Genomic DNA, 19,796 nt, shown 5'->3' with positions numbered 1-19,796 from the left:
CAGAGGCCAACCTCGAAGGTGTGTCAGAACTACACTCACATCCCACATGTGAGTGTATCTAGGTGTAGGGGGTTTGGTGTTAAAGATCCCCTTAAGGAGTCTGATGACCAGAGGGTGGGATCCCACACTATGCTGTTCTATCGGCATGAGGTATGCGGACAGTGCGCTCCGAGCCGTATTGATGGCACTGTAGCTCATCTTGAGATCATGGTGCAGGTGGGCCAGGAACTCCAGCACATCCGAGATCGAAGCCGTCTTGTAGGATGTCCCTGCGTCCAGACAGTACTGTTCCCATTTCCTGATGAAGGTCAGGTACTGTTTCTTGGTGGAAACTCGCAGGGATGCCGACATGGTGGTGATTGTTCTGTCTGATAACCCCAATCCCCGGTAAGGCCTGTTCAAAATCTGGAAACCAGGAGTTTCAATTTTTGGTGGCATGGATGGCTAATGCCAGTTACCGGGTGAGTCAATAATTGGGGGTGGTGTTGAAGGACCATTGGTGTCTCTACCACCATGTCGTGGAACATTGGGAACCATGGTTGGGTAGGCCAGTCGGGCACGACCAGAATGCCAGAGGCTGAGTCTGCCTGAATTTTCTGGAGTACCCGACTGATGAGGCAGAAGGGAGGGAAAGCATAGAAAAAGAAATTTCCCCCATCCAGCGTGAAGGCATCTACCGCTGCTGCCTCTGGGTCTGGTTCCCAAGCCACATACATGGGTAGTTGGTGATTTAACCTAGACGCAAACAAATCTATATCTGGCGTACCATATTGCTTGACAATTTTAGCAAATAATTTTGGGTCCAACATCCATTCGATGTTGTCGTTGAATTTTCGTGACCTGGTGTCCGCCACTAAATTTAGCTTGCCTGGTAAATAGGCAGCTGATAGCCAAATATGTCTCTCGACACACCATTGCCAGATTATAGCAGTTAATTTGTCGCATGATACTGATTTAATGCCACCCATGTGCTGGATATAAGATACTGCCGTAGTGTTGTCGATCATAATTCTAACATGCACGTGCCGCATATCAGATGCATATGCTTTTAGCCCATAAAAGGCGGCGAGCATTTCCAAAAAGTTAATGCCCAGTGATTGTAGTAGCGATGCCTCTGAGTTAGTCCATCTGCCACCTGTGCTGTCTATGGAGTTAGTAGCTCCCCAGCCTAAAGCACTGGCATCCGTTGCAATGGTTATGTTAGGATTGGTTACGGCGAAAGGACTGTGACTGTGCCAAATATTGTCAACCCACCACTGAAGTTCTGATTTGGCTTCAGCGGGTAAATCCATTTTGCGATCATAATGCCCCCTATGAAGGCGTAATGCATGAGTCCTTGCTCTTTGTAGATTTTGATAATGCAAGGGCCCATGTTGGGCAGCCGGAAATGCTGCTACTATAGAGCCAATAACTCTGGCTACATGCCGTATTCTAGGTTGCGGTGTAGCAATTAAATAGCTACAAGCTTCAATAAGTGAAACTGTTTTGTCTCTGGGCAGAGTGACAGTCATGTGAATCGTGTCAATAGTGAAGCCTAGGTAATCCATGTTAGTAGTAGGCTCCAATATTGATTTATCTGGGTGAAGGATAAAACCCAAAGTTTCAAGGAGTTGTTTAGTGGCTAACACTCCTGCGACAGCTTGTTCCCGTGTTCTTCCTAATATGAGAACATCGTCCAGATAGGCCACAACTAAATGTTTTAGTTCTCTCAATTTCTTCATGGCCACTTTAAGAATTTTCGTAAATAGTCTGGGAGCTGTCGTTAAACCATTGGGCAAAGCTCGGTACTGCCATAGCTGGCCCCTCCAGATAAATTTCAGATATTTAAAGTAATCTTTATGAATGGGTACCAAATAGTAAGCATCTTTGATATCTATGCTTGCCATGTAGTATCCCTTGGAGATCAGTTGTCTGGCAGTGACAAATGTCTCCATTTTTGAAATGTTGATACTCAACAGACTGATTAAGTGACGTCAGATCAATAATAATGCGACATCCACCATCTTTTTTGGTTTTGAGAAAAATATTTGATACAAATTCTTGCGGCTCGTGTGTGGTCATTTCTATGATGCCTTTAGCCACGAGCCGATCAAGTTCAGCTTGTCCTTCTACCTTCTCAACTGCCGAGGGAAGGAACACCCTTTGGGGCATGTGCTGAACTGGCGGTTCTACGCCTGGTTTGAACTCAATTTTGTATCCACTAATACTGTTGAGTATAAACTTATTGTTAGTAAGGGAGCACCAAACATGCTTGAAGAACCTCAAACGTCCCCCTGTTAATACTACACCCTTTGTCTGTGTATGTTGACAGGAACCAGACCCACCTACCTCCATGTTCACTTGTGGGGTCGTTTTCGGTGGGTCTGGCCCAAGGTTGTCCGTGTTGGTGCTGCGGTGGGGCGGTGCATCTTCCCACGGCTCCGCCCTGGGCCCCGCTCTAAAAAAGAGCTCTGGGGGTAGTGGGAGGCGGTCACCAGGCTTTCACCAGCTCGGTATCTGCTGGTGGCTGCCGAGGCGTGCGGCCAACTGGGTGTCTTCACCCTGCTCGGTCCTGGCCCTGCCCTCATGAGGCCTACTGGTTTTGCCGCCTCTTCCAACTCCTTCAGCCTTTTGGCCAGATCCGCACCAAATAGCAGCGCCTGTCGTTCGGGCGCTGGAGCTTTACAGAGGCCGGCATATGTTGGGTTGAGGGCAGGCCTGATGTTGTCCCGCCGTAGGTTATTTAGCTCATACGTGGTGCTGCACATCAGTGCGAGGGCATCCTGCTGGGGTATGGTCAGGTCTTCATCCCCAACGGACCGAGCAAAGGCAGTGACGGCTGCTGAGTGGAGCTTCAGGACTCGCTGCATTTTGACTTCCTGAGCCCTGATTTGCTGCCCCAGCTGGTTCCAGATCTGCCCATTGACCGTCTTGACCCTCAGCGCCTCGCAATTTTCTGGCGCTATGTAATTATCAAGGGCCTGCTGGACAGCCTTGTCCTGCAGCGGGTTGTTGGACAGCCTGTTTATGGTGGCCGCCATTCTGGGTGGCAACACCATCCCAGTTGTTGGGGGCGCCGCATATCGGCCCACTACACCCAGTAGCTCTTCTTCCGGCACGCCCGGCATGCTGACGGTATCCTCCGCCTGCCCTTGGGATAGGCCAGCCCAGTCCTGGCCTCCCTTACTGCCCTCGAACATAGAGGGTACAGAAGGGTGTGGAGAGGAGGAGGCCAAAGCCCGTCCTCCTGGGAGATGCCGCATCTCCTCGTTTATCATGCGCTCGAGGAGCTGCCTCATGCAGCTGATCCGAGCGTCTCCCCTTTTCGGTGGGGGAGAGTGTTCCCGTTCCTCCGATTCATCGGAGGACACCGGCCGGTCGGTTTTATGTGTCGCCTTCCTCCCTGTGCGGGGCGTTGAAATCTGCAGCACTGGGGGCGGCTCGGTGTCGGGTGAGCGGGAGCGTTGAAAAGGCTCCTCCGCTGCGAGAGGCTGCCGTCCAGCTATGGACCCGTCCTCGGGTGGAGTTGGGCAGGCAGTCCTCCTGGCTGGTCGCTTGCGAGAGGCCATTATTCTCTCTAGAGCGACTCTGTAACAAAAAAGGCACTTACCTGAGGTCTCGTCTTTATGCTGCAGCTGGAGAGCCTGGCTCCAGCTGCTGCCGCTGTTGCACTGCTGACGTAATGCCGCGCCTGCGCGCTGGGTGGGTTCTTCACGTAGTCACTCACGTGACTCCGAAGTAAAATTGTCATTGTCAGTGTACAGTACAGAGACAACGAAATGCATATGACAATGAAATACAGAGAACCAGTCTCCACTGCCCTCTGAGGCAGAGAATTCCACAGACTCACAACTCTGTCTGAAAAAATGTTTCCTCATCTCATTCTAAATGGCTTACTCCTTATTCCTAAACAGTGGCCCCTGGTTCTGGACTCCCCCAACATCGGGAATATGTTTCCTGCCTCTAGTGTGTCCAAAAACCTTAATAATCTTAATAAATTTGAGTTTTGAGTCAATTGTATTGTAATTGTGGACACAAAATGCTGGAGTAACTGAACGGATGATGTCTCGGTCTGACGTTTCGGCCAATCTGTAGAAGGGTCTCAACCCGAAACATCACCCATTCCTTCTCTCCAGAGATGCTGCCTGTCCCGCTGAGTTACTCCAGAATTTTGTGTCCACCTATGGTGTAGCCCAGCATCTGCACTTTCTCCCTAGGCAGTATTTGTGTGTTGACAGAAGGCTTCAGGTGAAGAGCAACATAACTGTGACTCAAAAAGAAAGAAAGATGACCATTTGTAAAAACTCTTCGTGTGATCTCCGGTTGAGCCGAAATGCTTTATAGAAAGCCACTCTGCAAAACCACTTGATTCTGTTAGGTCTTAGGGCTAACGGAATCAAGAGACATGGGGAGAAGGCAGGAATGGGGTACTGATTTTGGATGAGCAGCCATGATCACATTGAATGGTGGCGCTGGCTCGAAGGGCTGAATGGCCTACTCCTGTACCTATTGTCTATGTTTCGATATGGCCTAAAGTAGGGAAGCAGCAGTCACTAGTGGATTGCAGCGTTCCAAAACTAGCAGCGTGATAAAATAACAACTCGTCTGCCTGATAGTGGTGATTACAGAATAAATGTTGGTTGCCATTCCCGAAGAATGGCCTTGACCTTTTTTGAAACAGTATCGTGGGATTGTTTATATCTTCATTTAATGTATCTTTTAAAAAGCACACCACTGACTGAATAAACATTCTCTCAGCACGGGTGTTGGCTAAGATTATCTGCGGACATAGACAAAAATGCTGGAGAAACTCAGCGGGTGAGGCAGCACAGGAATAGGCGACGTTTCGGGTTGAGACCCTTCTTCAGACTGATGTCGGGGGGTGCGGGAAAAATACAGGAAGAGACGGAGACAGTGGACTTGTGGGAGAGCTGGGAAGGGGGAGGGGTAGGAGGGAAGAAGCAAGGACTATCTGAAATTAGGGAAGTCAATGTTCATACCGCTGGGGTGTAAACTACCCAAGCAAAATATGAGATGCTGTTCCTCCCATTTGCACTGGGCATCACTCTGACAAGGGAGGAAGCCCGAGGACAGAAAGGTCATATTTGGAATAGGAGGGGGAGTTGAAGTGCTGAGCCACCGGGAGATCAGGTTAGTTAGTGCGGACTGTGCAGAGGTGTTGAGCGAAGCGATCGCCAAGCCTGTGCTTGGACTCGCCGATGTAGAGAAGTTGACACCTGGAGACACACGGGGGTGCCGTCCTGTATGGTATGGCTGCCCAGCCTGCAGCTGTCTGTTTTTTCTCTCTTTTAAAATGTTTTTTAGTTAGTTAAAGTGTTTTTGTTCTTGAGTTCTAGCCTTTTTTATGTGGGGGGGGGGGGGGGGGGGGGGGGGGGGGGGGAAACTACCTTTCAGGTTCCCAACCTGGTCGGAGAGGCAGCTTTTCTCCGGGCTGCACCGTCGACCCGTCCTCCCAGCCTACCAGCGGGCCTGGAGCGGCGTTTCCTGTCGGGGACCGCCCAGTATCACGGCTTCGGCGGCGGCACACCGCTGGAGCGCTACCGCGGAGCGGGCGATGCCCTACCCGGGTCGCCGCGTTGGAACTCCAGTGAGCTGAGGCCGCAGATAAAAACATCGCGGAGCTGCGGGTCTGTGGAGCGGCCAGCCGCGGGTGGCGGTGCTGACTTTTCATCGGGAGCCTGGGATCCCTCACCGAGATCGCCAGTGGCAAAGCTCCAACCGGCGCGGCCTTGTCGGCTTCGGAAGCCGCGGCCTCCAGTACGGAAGCGGCCGTTCCAGGTGTCCCATGTCGCTGTGAGGATTCTCCCGACGCCGGAGCAGCATCACCCGGCGAGAACGGCCTGGAACATCGGGCATCCGTAGAGGCAACTGTGGAGGCCTCAATAGGCCCGACTATGGGTGAACTGGGGATGGGGACTGGACATTGTGCCTTCCCTCATAATGGGAACCATTGTGGGGGGATGTTTTCATGTTTAAATGTCTTTATTACTGTTATGTTTGTATTCTTTCTTTATGTGTTGCATTGACAACAAGCATTTCACTACACCTGGGTGTATGTGACCAATAAAATAACCTTTGAACCTTTGAACCTTTGAGTGGATGCAATAGATGAGGTTGGAGGAGGTGCAGGAGAACCTCTGCCTCACCTGGAAAGACTGCTTGGATCCTTGAATGGAGTCAAGGGGGGAGGTGAAGCGACAAGTGTAGCATTTCCTGCAGTTGCAAGGGAAAGCACCAATGGAGGGGATGGTTTGGGTGGGAAGGGACGAATTGACCAGGGAGTTACAGAGGGAACAGTCTCTGCAGAAAGCAGGAGATGGGAAGATGTGGCCAGTCGTGCGATCCCGTTGGAGGTGGCGAAAATGCCAGATGATTATATGTTGTATGCAACGGCTGATGGGGTGGAAGGTGAGGACAAGGGGGACTTTGTCCTTGTGAGGGGGAGGGGGGTGAGAGCGGAGCTGCGGGATATAGAGGAGACCCTGGTGAGAGCCTCATCTGTAATAAAGAATGAGGACATCTCCGATGCCCTGGTCTGGAACACCTCATCCTGGGAGCAGATGCGGTGTAGACAGAGGAATTGGGAGTAGGGGATAGAGTCCTTACAGAAAGCAGGGTGGGAAGAAATGTAATCTAGATAGCCATGGGAGTCAGTGGGTTTGTAGTAGATGTTAGTCAGTAGTCTGTTACCTGCGATGGAGATAGTGAGGTCTAGAAACGGTAGGGAGATGTCAGAAATTGTCTAGGTGAATGTGAGTGTTGGATGGGAGTTAGTGGTGAAATGGATGAAGTCAGTGAGTTCTGCATGGGCAGTTGTCAATGTAGCGGAGGTAGAGTTCGGGGATAGGGCCATGGTACGCCTCGAATAAGGATTGTTCGACGTACCCTACATAGAGGCAGGCATAGCTGGGGCCCATGCGCATGCCCATAGCTACGCCTTGTATTTGGAGGAAATAGGAGGAAGCAAAGGAAAAGTTGTTGAGGGTAAGGACCAGCTCTGCTAGGCGGAGGAGAGTATTAGTAGACGGGGATTGGTTGGTTCTGCGGTCGAGGAAGAAACGGAGGGCTTTAATACCCTCCTGGTGGGGGATGGATGTGTAGAGTGACTGGACATCCATGGTGAAGATGAGGGAGTGGGGGCCTGGAAAACAGAAGTCATGGAGGAGACAAAGAGCGTGCGAGGTGTCTTGGACTTGGGGAGGGAGGGATTTGACCAGGGCGGATAGGATGGAGTCGAGGTATGTGGAAATACGTTTGGTGGGACAAGAACAGGCAGAAACAATGGGTCTGCCAGGACAGTCAGGTTTGTGGATTTTGGGGAGAAGGTAAAATTGGGACGTGCGGGGCTGGGAAATGATGAGGTTGGAGGCTTGGGAGGGCAGGGAGCCGGAAGCGATGAAACCAGTAATGGTGTGTGATATTAAGGCCTGGAGCTTGTCTGTGGGGTCATGGTCCAAGGATAACTAGAAGGAGGTGTCTGAGAGTCGGTGCCTGGCCTCAGACGGGTAGAGATCAGCGCGCCAGACTACCACGGCACCTCCCTTATTGGCAGGTTTGATCACCCAGTCTGGGTTGTTGCAGAGTGAGCGGAGGGCTGTACGTTCATGGGGTGGGGGTTAGAGTGAGTAAGGGGAGTGGAAAACGTTGATGTCCCACCAGCAGCTTAAAATGAAAAGGTCTAAAGAAGGTATACGGCCATGAGGGGGAGTCCAAGAGGAAGGAAGGGGTTTGCAAAGTGAATCCTTGCTTTCTCCCTCCTTCCCCTCCCCCTTCCCAGCTCTCCCACAAGCCTACTGTCTCCGCCTCTTCCTTTCTCCCGCCACCGACATCAGTCTGAAGAAGAGTCTCGGCCAGAAATTTTGCCTAATCCTTCTCTCCAATTGCGGCCATGACTTCATCTGCGGACATATAGCGCTTGGATCTATCACCTAGTTCGGGTGCAAAGTGTAAGGTGTGAGGTACTTTCGGGGCTACTGTACTTGGCACAAGTGTGGCCTGTCCCTCCCTCCTACACCACAGGGATCACCTGGGCCGTCTTCCAGTTCATCTGGGGGTCGAGGATGGACTGGGTGCGACGGGCCACAATGCACAAGTCGGCAGGCAACGTGCCCAACATCTTCCTCACCCTGATGGCCACCTTCGTGTGTGGCTGCATCAGGTGGAGCGTAGAGCCAAGGCACGTGGGCACCAAGTGTCACTACCTGCTGAGGTTCTACCTGTCCCCAGTGTTGCGAAGGATGGGCCTGGCGCAGATGCCACGCAATTGTCAGTCAGTTGACATTGCCGCACCATCTGTCGTTCATGGAAAGGTTCTTCCGGACCAACACCTTTGACCACAGGTCCATCGGGCAGTGGTCAACAGGGAATGTCCTGCAGGCACTGCAGGGAAAGGACTCGATGGATCCGGTGGCGTGGTTCCCAGAGCAGACTGCCCAGCTTGCCTGGTGAAATGCCTCATCGCCAGAGCTCACCAACAAGCACCAAGACCGGGCTTGGCTGGCGATGAGAGGGGCCCTCCCAGTTAGATCCTTCCTGCACCATCGGAACCTCACTACCAGTGCACGCTGCCCTCGGGACGGCTGCTATGAAGAGGTGACGGTCGCCCACCTCTTTGGATTTGCAAAGCGAGGCTGCAATGGTCCCTGAAACGATTCATTCCGAACAGCTCCGTCACAGAGGACGCTGTAATTTACGGACTGTTCCCAGGGACGCATTCAGAGACTGACATCGAGTGCTGCTGGAAGGTCATCGACTCGGTGAAAGACCCTCTTTGGTCTGCCCGAGCTTTCTTGACCACCCAGATGTCCGTCGGGGAATGTTGCCGACTGGCCCGCTGCAGACTGCAGGAGTACGTGGTGGGGGATGCAGTGAAGCTCGGCGCAGCCAATGCCAAGGCTCAGTGGGGGAGGACCACAGTCTGAGGTCCTTCCGCTGCTGGACATGGGGGGCAGGGTGTGATGGAGACGCCTCTCAGAATAAGGGAAGGGATTCCACGCCAGTGGGCCACATGAGTGGCAGGGGTGGAGGATAAATTTGTGAAATTTGAGCAATATGTGTAAACAGTATTGAAAGTGTGTATAGCCTCCGAAAATGGCTGATGAATTTTTTTGCACGGTTCATGTATTGTATATATTTATTACCTGAATAAAGTCTATTTTGACATATAAAAAAAAGAAGCAGTGAGTCTTTCCATTACACTGCACCATGTCAGAATAGTGAATTGTACGTATTGGTACATTGTTTCAAGACTAAACATCTAATCTATGAATGGAATTGAATGTTATGGGATGTACAATGTGGGATCGGAAAATATTAAACAATCACGCAGTAGAATTTACCCCGCAGACATTTATTGTTGACACAAAGGAATCTTTAGATAGACAGAAAATGCTGGAATAACTCAGCGGCACAGGCAGCATCTCTGGAGAGAAGGAATGGGTATGCTTCAGAACCTTTAGGACCCTTCGTCTGATGTAGGGTCTCAACCCGAAACGTCACCAATTCCTTCTGATTATTCCCGATGTTGGGGAAGTCCAGAACAAGGGGTCACAGTTTAAGGATAAGAGGGAAGTTTGTTAGGACCGAAATGAGAAAATCATTTTTTACACAGAGAGTGGTGAATCTGTGAAATTCTCTGCCACAGAAGGTGGTTGAGGCCAGTTCATTGGCTAGATTTAAGAGGGAGTTAGATGTGGCCCTTGTGGCTAAAGGGATCAGGGGGTATGGAGAGAAGGCAGGTACAGGATATTGATTTGGATGATCAGCCATGATCATATTGAATGGCAGTGCAGGCTCGAAGGGCCGAATGGCCTACTCCTGCACATAATTTCTATGTTTCTCTGTTCACTCCAGAGATGCTGCCTGTCCTGCTGAGTTACTCCAGCTTTTTGTGTCTATCTTCGGTTTAAACTAGCATTTGCAGTTCCTTCCTCGATAAAGGAATCTTTAATTGCTCTTGGAAGAAACAAATGAACTAAAGGGCAACCTCCACAATTTGAATTCAATTGCTTCTTTTCCTGCTGCCAATGGCGAGCCTTTCCCACCAGATTTTATCAGGACAATGCCAGGCTGCATGAATATTTCCATGCCACTGGATAGCGATGCTTTGTCACAGGCTCTCTCATGCCTTGCCAAGGGTCTTGGAGTCGAAGGTTCAATGACACTCATTTTCCATGCCCACTGGGAAATGCTGGAAAATAAATTGTTTCCTTTTGTTGCAAAATCATGAACCTTATGACGAAAAACATTGCTTAAAAACTGTGTATCTTTGTTGCTTGTGGATCTGTACGGAAAGTGTATAGAAAAGTGTATAGAAAAATACCACTGAATTGAAATATGCCCTTTGGCGCAACTGCCCTGTGTTTCAAAAGGCTTCTCCCTTCAGTACACCCTAATTCATCAGGGGAAGCTATTATTCCTTTTTCAATTCATTACTTCCCAGCTTCGTCTCACTATACCATTAACTTCAACGGATCCTGGTGACTGGAAGTTGCAGTAGGTAAAACAATATTCCCCAGTTTGCTTGCCAATGTCCTCCAATACTCTATCGTTTTATCTGTACTTGCATATTTTATCTTCTTTGTCATTCATTAGCAAAAGTCCTATCCCGTAGTTTAGTTTATTATTGTCAAGTGTTTTGAGGAACAGTGAATAGCTTTTGTTGCGTGCTTCAAATTGTATTTCTTCCACAATGTTCGGGTATCAGGCGTTAGGGGGAGAAGGCGGGAGAATGGGATTAAGAGGGCGAGATAGATCGGACATGATTGAAGGCGGAGTAGACTCTATGGGCCGAATGGCCTAATCACTTCCTATCACTTATGAACTTATGAACTTGTGTGTCTTCATATTTTACCTTTGGGACATCTTCATACTTTTAAAGATCTCTACGTTACTTTGTGAGGAAAGAAAATGGAATAACATAGAACATAACATAGCAGTTGTACAGGGTCTTGGTGAGACCACACCTGGAGTATTGTGTACAGTTTTGGTCTCCTAATCTGAGGAAAGACATTCTTGCCATAGAGGGAGTACAGAGAAGGTTCACCAGACTGATTCCTGGGATGTCAGGACTTTCATATGAAGAAAGACTGGATAGACTCGGCTTGTACTCGCTAGAATTTAGAAGATTGAGGGGGGATCGTATAGAAACTTACAACATTCTTAAGGGGTTGGACAGGCTAGATGCAGGAAGATTGTTCCCGATGTTGGGGAAGTCCAGAACAAGGGGTCACAGTTTAAGGATAAGGGGGAAATCTTTTAGGACCGAGATGAGAAAAACATTTTTCACACAGAGAGTGGTGAATCTCTGGAATTCTCTGCCACAGAAGGTAGTTGAGGCCAGTTAATTGGCTATATTTAAGAGGGAGTTAGATGTGGCCCTTGTGGCTAAAGGGATCAGGGGGTATGGACAGAAGGCAGGTACAGGATACTGAGTTGGATGATCAGCCATGATTATATTGAATGGCGGTGCAGGCTCGAAGGGCCGAATGGCCTACTCCTGCACCTATTTTCTATGTTTCTATGTTTCTATCCATGTGCTTATTCAAAGCCTCTTAAATGAAATGAAATAAAATAGATGGCACAATGGGATAAGTGTTCGGCTGGCAACCTGAAGGTGACCGGTTCGAATCCTGCTTGGAGTGTGTACTGTCATTGTGTCCTTGGGCAAGACACTTCACCTACCTTTGCCTGGGACTAGGGATGTAAATTAGCTACTGATTGGCTACAATCTCGCATATTTACATGCAAATGTTAATTAATATGCACTGTCCCTATAAACAAAACATTATTATTATTATTATTATTATTATTATTATTATTATTATTATTATTATGTATCCAATGACTGCTAGTAGTTCAGAGATCTGTGGAGGGAATTGACAGGCGGTGTTTCAGGTCGGGATGCTTCTTCAGTTCCTCCAGTACTTTGTGTTTTTCACTAGATTACAGTATCTGCGGTTCCTTGTGTCTCCAGTAGTCCAGGTCCTTTCAACTCTACTCCGCCATTAGTACTTGGGGAAGTCCAAACGAATCAAGGAAAATGCTGGAAATATTCAGCAGCTCAGGCTGTATCTGTGGGAAGGGAACATTTCAGACTGAAGATCATTTGTGCAGTAACATTGTCAGTTACTGTTCTGTTGAAAGATCTCTGACATGAAGCATTGGCTCTTTTTAGTTTTAGATTTCCAGCATTTGCTTTTCTTCTGGATTTTCACTTACTGTGCGGAAGTGTTAACATTCCCAAATGAGAGGTGAAACCGCCCATTTTTATCATTCTATCTTAATGAGCACTGATTTCATCCTCTTAAAGTCATAGAGTGATACAGTGTGGAAACAAGCCTTTCAGCCCTTCTGGCCCACACCGACCAATATGTCCCATCTACACTAATCCTACCTGCCTGCGTTTGGCCCATATCCCTCTAAATCCTCTCCATGTAGCTGTCTGATTATTTCTTAAACGTTGCAATAGTCCTTGCCTCAACTGTTACATGGAAACATAGAAACATAGAAAATAGGTGCAGGAGGAGGCCATTCGTCCCTTCGAGCCAGCACCGCCATTCATTGTGATCATGGCTGATCGTCCCCTATCAATAACTCGTGCCTGCCTTATCCCCATATCTCTTGTTTCCACTAGCCCTTAGAGCTCTATCTAACTCTCTCTTAAATCCATCCAGTGACTTGGCCTCCACTACCCTCTCTGGGTGAAAAAGTTTTTTCCCACCTCAGTCTTAAATGACCTCCCCTTTATTCTAAGACTGTGGCCCCTGATCTGGACTCGCCCAACATTGGGAACATTTCTCCTGTTGTCCCAGTTAAATACTAATGAAAATGTTGGGATACAAGTAACTGCTGATGCGGGTTTATAAATAAAAACACAAAGTGCTGGAGTAATTCAACAGGCCAGGCAGCATCTCTGGAGAACATGTCCTCTCGAGATGCTACCTGAGCCACTGAGTTGCACCAAGACTTTGTATTTTTGGAATTACAAAGTTATTCCTCATATTTGGAAGCTACATGCGAACAAATTAGCTGCTTGACTTCACATCACAACAGTGTCAATGCATCTGACATTTCTGAGTGGCTGCAAAATGCTTCGGTGAGTTTGTGAAGTCCTCCATTCTATTTCCCGCTAATTAAGACACGTTGACGGTGGTTTCACTGCCACAGAATATTGTAGAGACCAAGTCAGTGGATATTTTTAAGGCAGAGATTGATAGATTCCTGATTACTAAGGGTGTCAGAGGTTATGGGGAGAATGGGGTTGAGAGGGAAAGATAGATCAGCCATGATTGGATGACGGAGTAGACTCGATGGGCGGAATGGCCTAGTTCTGTTCTTACGACTTATGAACTTTTAGTTTTTTAGTTTAGTTTAGAGATACAGCACGAAAACAGGCCCTTCGTCCCACCGAGTCCGTGCCGACCAGCGATCATCCCGTACATTAGCACTATCCTACACACTAGGGACAATTTACAATTATACCAAGCCAATTAACCTACAAAACTGTCGGCTTTTGGTGTGTGGGAGGAAAGGGGAGATCCCGGAGAGAACCCACGCAAGTCGCTGGATACAGACGGGATTGAATACGGGTCTCTGGCGATGTAAAGCAGCAAATCTACCGTGCCGCCCCTTATTAACTTATGAACTTTCAAATCCCTGTTTAAAAGCGGTAATGGAACGAGAAGAGAGGTTCACATGTGCTTTTGTTTGTTCCTCCTGTAGGACTCGGAATCCTTTGACACCTACATACAGAACACGCTTTCAGCCCTTTACCCGCCATTCGAAGTCACTGCAGCCACTGTCCTGTGGCAGCTGTTCCACGTGGTGGAGAAGTCGTACCAAGGGGATGGACTCCGCTGCCTAATCGACTTCCTGGTTCCCGCCAAGAGGATCCTTCAGCGCATTCAGCAGGACACATGTGTAAGTAGAGGCTCACCGCTGGATACAACGGCCCTCATTGTTGGTGGCTTAAGGAACGGAGATTAGACAGCAAGAAGTCCTGGTCTGGCTCGAATAAAATGGACTTAGGCTTGTTAAATACGGCCGCTCATGTGTGACGGCAAAAGTAATACTCAAGCAAGTCTTTGATTTCAAACAGCGATCTTCAAAATACAGTATAAACAAACAAATCGTTATGTTGCTAACAGAAAAGAATCCTGAGGATTTTGTGTGCTGGGGGAATGTGATGGTGGATCAGAAATGATGATTTTGAGAGGCATTTGCTAGAATGCAACAAAAAAGATGCCTCAATGGATTACTTCTATATTTGGTCACGGATTTGTATCCCACTCCAAATCGCTAAAGCTAGACTGATTTGTTCACACGTCAGTGAGGAAAATGCAGTCTTTCAAATTAATTTAAAAAAGAGCATTGAAGATCCACTGGGGTATCAGGCTGTACTAATAGAAAACATAGACAATAGGTGCAGGAGGAGGCCATTTGGCCCTTCGAGGCAGCACCGCCATTCATTGTGATCATGGCTGATCATCCACAATCAGTAACTCGTGCCTGCCTTCTCCCCGTATCCCTTGATCCGGCAAGTCCCTAGAGATTTATCTACCTGTTTTAAATTCATCCAGCGAATTGGCCTCTGTGGCAGGGAATTCCATAAATTCACAACTCTCTGGGTGAAAAAGTATTTTCTCACCTCAGTCTTAAATGGCCTCCCCTTTATTCTTAGACTGTGCCACCCTGGTTCTGGATTCACCCAACATTGGGAACATTTTTCCTGTATCTAGTTTGTCCAGTCCTTTTATAATTGTGTACGTTTCTACAAGATCCTCTCTCATCCTTCTAAACTCCAGTGAACACAAGTCCAGCCTTTCCAATCTTTCCCCAAATAACTGTCTTGCCATCCCGGGGATTAATCTCATGAACCTACACTGCACCCCCTCAATAGCAAGGAAGTTGTTCCTCAAATTAGGAAACCAAAACTGCACACAATACTCCAGATGTGGTCTCACCAGGGCCCTGCAAAAGGATCTCTTTACACAAATCCTCTCATTATGAAGGCTGACATGCCATTAGCTTTCTTCACTGCCTGCTGTACCTGCATGTTTACTTTCAGTGACTGGTGTACAAGGACACCCAGGTCTCGTTGCACTTCCCTTTTTCCTAATTTGACACCATTGAGATAATAATCTGCCTTCTTGTTCTTGCCGCCAAAGTGGTTATCCTCACATTTATTTACATTATACTGCATCTGCCATGCATCTGCCCACTCACTCAACCTGTCCATGTCACCCTACAACCTCCTAGCATCCTATTCGCAGTTCACACTGCCACCCAGCTTTGTGTCATATGCAAATTTGCGAGTGTTACTTTTAATCCCATCATCTAAATCGGTGATTGGAGGAGGGAGACATGCCAAAACACTCTCGGCAGCCCTGGACACAGACCTGCACCTCATCCGCAGCCAGGATCGATCCCGGCTCTCCGGCGCTGCAATCACTGCAGAACCGCCACTGGACCATCCCCGTCCCCACCCAAGTGCCCTTCGCCCCCCCACGCCCGGGGTGGCCAGAGGCGTTGGGAGTCAGACTGGAGCGGTGCCCCCAGGCCCACAGCCAGCGCAGAGAAGCAGCGCTAAACCCAGCTCAACTCTGCCTGTCCCGGCAGGTTAACCTACAGCCCTGCCTGGACTTGCGGGAACGACAGCCCAGGTTTACAGCCAGCGCGAAGAAGCAGCGCTATCTCCACGACTCCAGGCTGGTGCCCTATCAGTCCAGGCAGGGCTGTAGGTTAACCCGGCGAGAGAGGCAGAGTTGAGCTGCATTTAGCGCTGGGTTGAGCTGTAATTACCGTTCACAGGGCCCACGGCTGAAGCCTCCGAAGCCTCGCATGTGTGCGTGAGTGTTGGCATGCGCGCGCGGCCGCCAATAAATTGTGTCCCCCCTGTCCCCCGGTCCCCCCCATATTTTAATAGCTATTTCCATGCCTGCGCTGTAAGGCAGCTTTAACACTGCACCACTGTGCAGTCCAATTTATCTGATATCCAATTAAATCAAGAGAACCCAATTAAATGAAGAAGGGTCTCTACCCGAAACTTTGCCTATTTCCTTCGCTCCGTAGATGCTGCCTCACCCGCTGAGTTACTCCAGCTTTTTGTGTACCTTCGATTTTCCAGCATCTGCAGTCCCTTCTTTTTTTTTTCCTTTTTTTAATTAAATTTAATTTATTTTTATTGGAGGAAAGACATTTTCCAGTACATCTGACGTATGGCATTACATTTCCCTCCATTTAAAAAAAAAAGAACAAAATTACCCTAACCCACCCTCCCTAAACACCCCTTGGAAGCTAATGTTTTCACAATTCAAATATATCACAAAATCAAATGCACATTTTAACAATAATAAAGTAACAAAACAGAATAAAGGCGACTCCCCACTTACTGTCAAGTGCCCTCAGTCAATAGGTAGTTCCTTTAGACCCTCAAAGTATGATAAAAAGGGTTCCCATTTCAAATAAATCTTTTTCACAGACCCTCTCAATGTGAATTTAATCTTTTCTAGCCTTAAAAAAAACGTGATGCAGTTCCTTCTTAAACATGAAGTTTGATTTAGTCATTTGGGGAATTAGCTTCAGCGTCTCTGAGATTTTCTGCTGCTGATCATTATTAGTTTTTTGCTGCCGGTGAATGCAAATATGTGTATTTGAGGTGAGCTTTAATCTCATGTAGTGATGCATGTATTGTTGCATAGCTCACTTCCACATACTGCCCGGGGCAACACATAAACAATGGCCGCAAGATGCATAGATGCAGAGTCTCTTGCCCAGAGCAGGAGAATTGAGGAACAGAGGACACAGGTTTAAGATTCAAGATTCAAGATTCAATTTAATTGTCATTTGGACCCCTTGAGGTCCAAACGAAATGCCGTTTCTGCAGCCATACATTACAAACAAATAGACCCAAGACACAACATAATTTACATAAACATCCATCACATCGCTGTGATGGAAGGCCAAAAAACTTATCTCTCCACTGCACTCTCCCCCCCCGATGTCAGAGTCAAAGTCAAAGCCCCCGGCTGGCGATGGCGATTGTCCCGCGGCCATTAAAGCCATGCCGGGTGGTGCGAGGTCGCACACCGGGTCTTGGTGTTAGAGCCCCCGGCGTGCGCTCGCAAAGTCCCGCGGCCATTCCAAGCCGCGCGGGGCGGTGATGTCAGGCCCCGCTCCAGGAGCTCTTCGACCCCGCAACTCGGGCGGGAGAAGTCGCCATTGCAGGAGCCCTGAAAAACAGTCTCCCTCCAGGGACCCGCGGGCTCCCGGTGCCACCGTCCGCCAGACCCGCAGTTGCAGCCTCTGAATCTCCGGAGGTCGGGCCGCAGCAGCGGGAGTGAAGGGGAAAAGATTTAATAGGATTCTGAGGGGTAACCTTTTCACACAAATGGTGGTGGGTGTATGGAACAAGCTGCCAGAGGACGTAGTTGAGACAGGGATGATCGCCACATTTAAGAAGCATTTAGACAGGTACATGAATAGGACAGGTTTGGAGGGATATGGGCCAAATGCTGGTAGGTGGGACTAGTGTAGCTGGGACATGTTGGCCGTGTGTGGGCAAGTTGGACTGAAGGGCCTGTTTCCACACTGTTCACTCTATGACTATGTTATTTGGATGTTCGGTATCTAAATCATCTTTGAGAATGAACAAAAGTGTGGCAAGTGTGACAAATGAGATTCGACTAGTCCTTTGCAATCTTGCCCCTTTCATATTCTCCTTCTTCTTCTTGTGTATGGCGTGCACAGCCTGAAGTTGTAGGACAACTTGTTCTGTTTGATCTTACTTGATTGTGCACGCCAGGTTGATTGCATTCGTTGAAACAGGGCGAACCATATGAAGGTTGCAATCTCCTACCCTCCTTTCATAGTAACTTGGTAGAACCCCATACAATGGGCAAAAATCCTAAATTGAATTTCTGCTGAAAAACTTTTCAAGGTGAATTGGATGGTCTGCAGAATTTTACAAATAGCAGACAAGTCCAGGTCCAATGACTGATTCAAGGTGATAAAAAGAATTCAAACAAATAAAACGAGGTTTATTGAAAAATTGTGATCATCACTTCAAGCCAGCACCGCCATTCTATATGATCATGGTTGATCATCCAAAATCAGTATCCTGCTTTTTCCACACACCTCTTAATTCCGTTAGCCCTAAGAACTAAGATCAATTTCCCTCCTGTGATAAATAAAGTTCTATCGTATCGTACCGTATCGTAAAAGGCAAACAGACTGAACGTTGTCGGCATGAAACTGGAGCAACCATGGCTCTGAATTCTGTATCACACAAGGCGTGCAATTACTCCCAGCTGCCAGCCAAACTTTACCCTGCGGAGATTGATAGCTGCCAAAATGTTTCACTGGTTTGCTTTGCATGATTGATAAAAGATTTGTAAAGGCTAAGTTATGTCTAACAGCTCATTGAATTGTTTGAGGAGTTAAGTAAAGGTTTTGTTAAAGGTGTGTCTGACATATACATGCACTCATGAATTAGTGCAGATGAGATCAGAACCGAGAAAATGTGTGTAAGCTTAAGCCCCTGTCCCACTTAGGAAACCTGAACGGAAACCTCTGGGGACTTCATGCCCCACCCGAGGTTTCCGTGCGGTTCCCGGAGGTTTTCGTCCTGCTTCCACTACCTGCAACCTCCGGCAACCACCTGCAACCTCCGGGAACCGCACGGAAACCTTGGGTTTCCAATCTATTCTAATGAGCAGGTATCAAGTAAATGTGGGGAAAAAAAAGAAATTTAGGGATCATAGTATTGATATTACAAAGGATCATAGAAGCACAGAGCACAGAAAGAGGCTGGCTCTGAAGGCTGAGGGAGGACTGGCTACAAGTATACAAAATTATGAGGGTCATAGACAGGTGAGAAACCTTCCCTTTAGCTGAGGGGAATATAATTAAAGGTTATAGATAGGTTGAAGGTAAGGGTCAAATTTAGAAGTTTAGATTCATTGTCTCATTTGATAGGCTAGACAGTGAAAACCTGTCTCCCAGGATGGAAAAAAAAATCAAATATTAGAGGGCATAGCTTTAATGTGAGAGTGGCAAAATTTAAGGTGACGTGCGGGGCGACCTTTTTACACAGAGGGTGGTGGGTGCCTGGAACTTGCTGCCAGGGGTTGTGGTTGAGGCAGATTTCATAGTGGCATTTATGTTCATAAGTGATAGGAGCAGAATTAGGCTATTCGGCCCATCCAGTCTACTGCTGTCTAAAGAGGAGTGTCTAAAGAGGACTGTCTAAAGAATATTCTGAGGGATAGGTTATACAGGTATTTGGATGGGTAAGGGCTGATTAGGGACAGTCAGCATGGTTTTGTACGTGGGAGGTCGTGTCTCACAAATCTGATAGAGTTTTTTGAAGAGGTGACCAAAAAGGTTGATGAGCGCAGAGCTGTAGATGTTGTGTACATGGATTTCAGTAAGGCATTCAACAAGGTTCAACATGGTAGGCTGCGCAGGAAGGTTAGATTGCATGGGATCCTAGGAGAGATAGCTGAATGGAAAGCAAATTGTCTCCATGGAAGGAAGCAGAGGGTGATGGTGGAAGGTTGTTTCTCAGACTGGAGGCCTGTGACTAGTGGTGTGCCTCAGGGTTCGGTGCTGGGCCCGTTACTGTTTGCCATCTACATCAATGATTTGGATGAGAACATACAGGGCAAGATTAGCAAGTTTGCTGATGATACAGAAGTGGGTGGTTTTGCAGATAGTGAAGATGGTTGTGAAATACTGCAGCAGGATCAGCATCGATTGGCCAGTTGGATGGAGGAATGGTTGATGGAATTTAATAC

General features: G+C 48.0%; 1 protein-coding gene across 2 annotated transcripts in view; it reads left to right on the top strand.

Moving 5' to 3' along the window:
* The window catches only part of LOC129715985 (uncharacterized protein KIAA1755-like), a 155,579-nt gene that overhangs the window by 99,356 nt on the left and 36,427 nt on the right, over positions 1-19,796 (top strand). For both annotated transcript variants that reach the window (XM_055665871.1, XM_055665870.1), the window contains exon 2: positions 13,723-13,920. In XM_055665871.1, the coding sequence (XP_055521846.1) occupies positions 13,723-13,920 (198 nt within the window). The remainder of the gene's footprint in view (positions 1-13,722; positions 13,921-19,796) is intronic.

This window comes from Leucoraja erinacea, unplaced genomic scaffold (assembly GCF_028641065.1).
Source record: "Leucoraja erinacea ecotype New England unplaced genomic scaffold, Leri_hhj_1 Leri_157S, whole genome shotgun sequence".
NCBI classification, from domain to species: domain Eukaryota; kingdom Metazoa; phylum Chordata; class Chondrichthyes; order Rajiformes; family Rajidae; genus Leucoraja; species Leucoraja erinaceus.
This window is presented reverse-complemented; position numbering and strand designations above follow the sequence as displayed.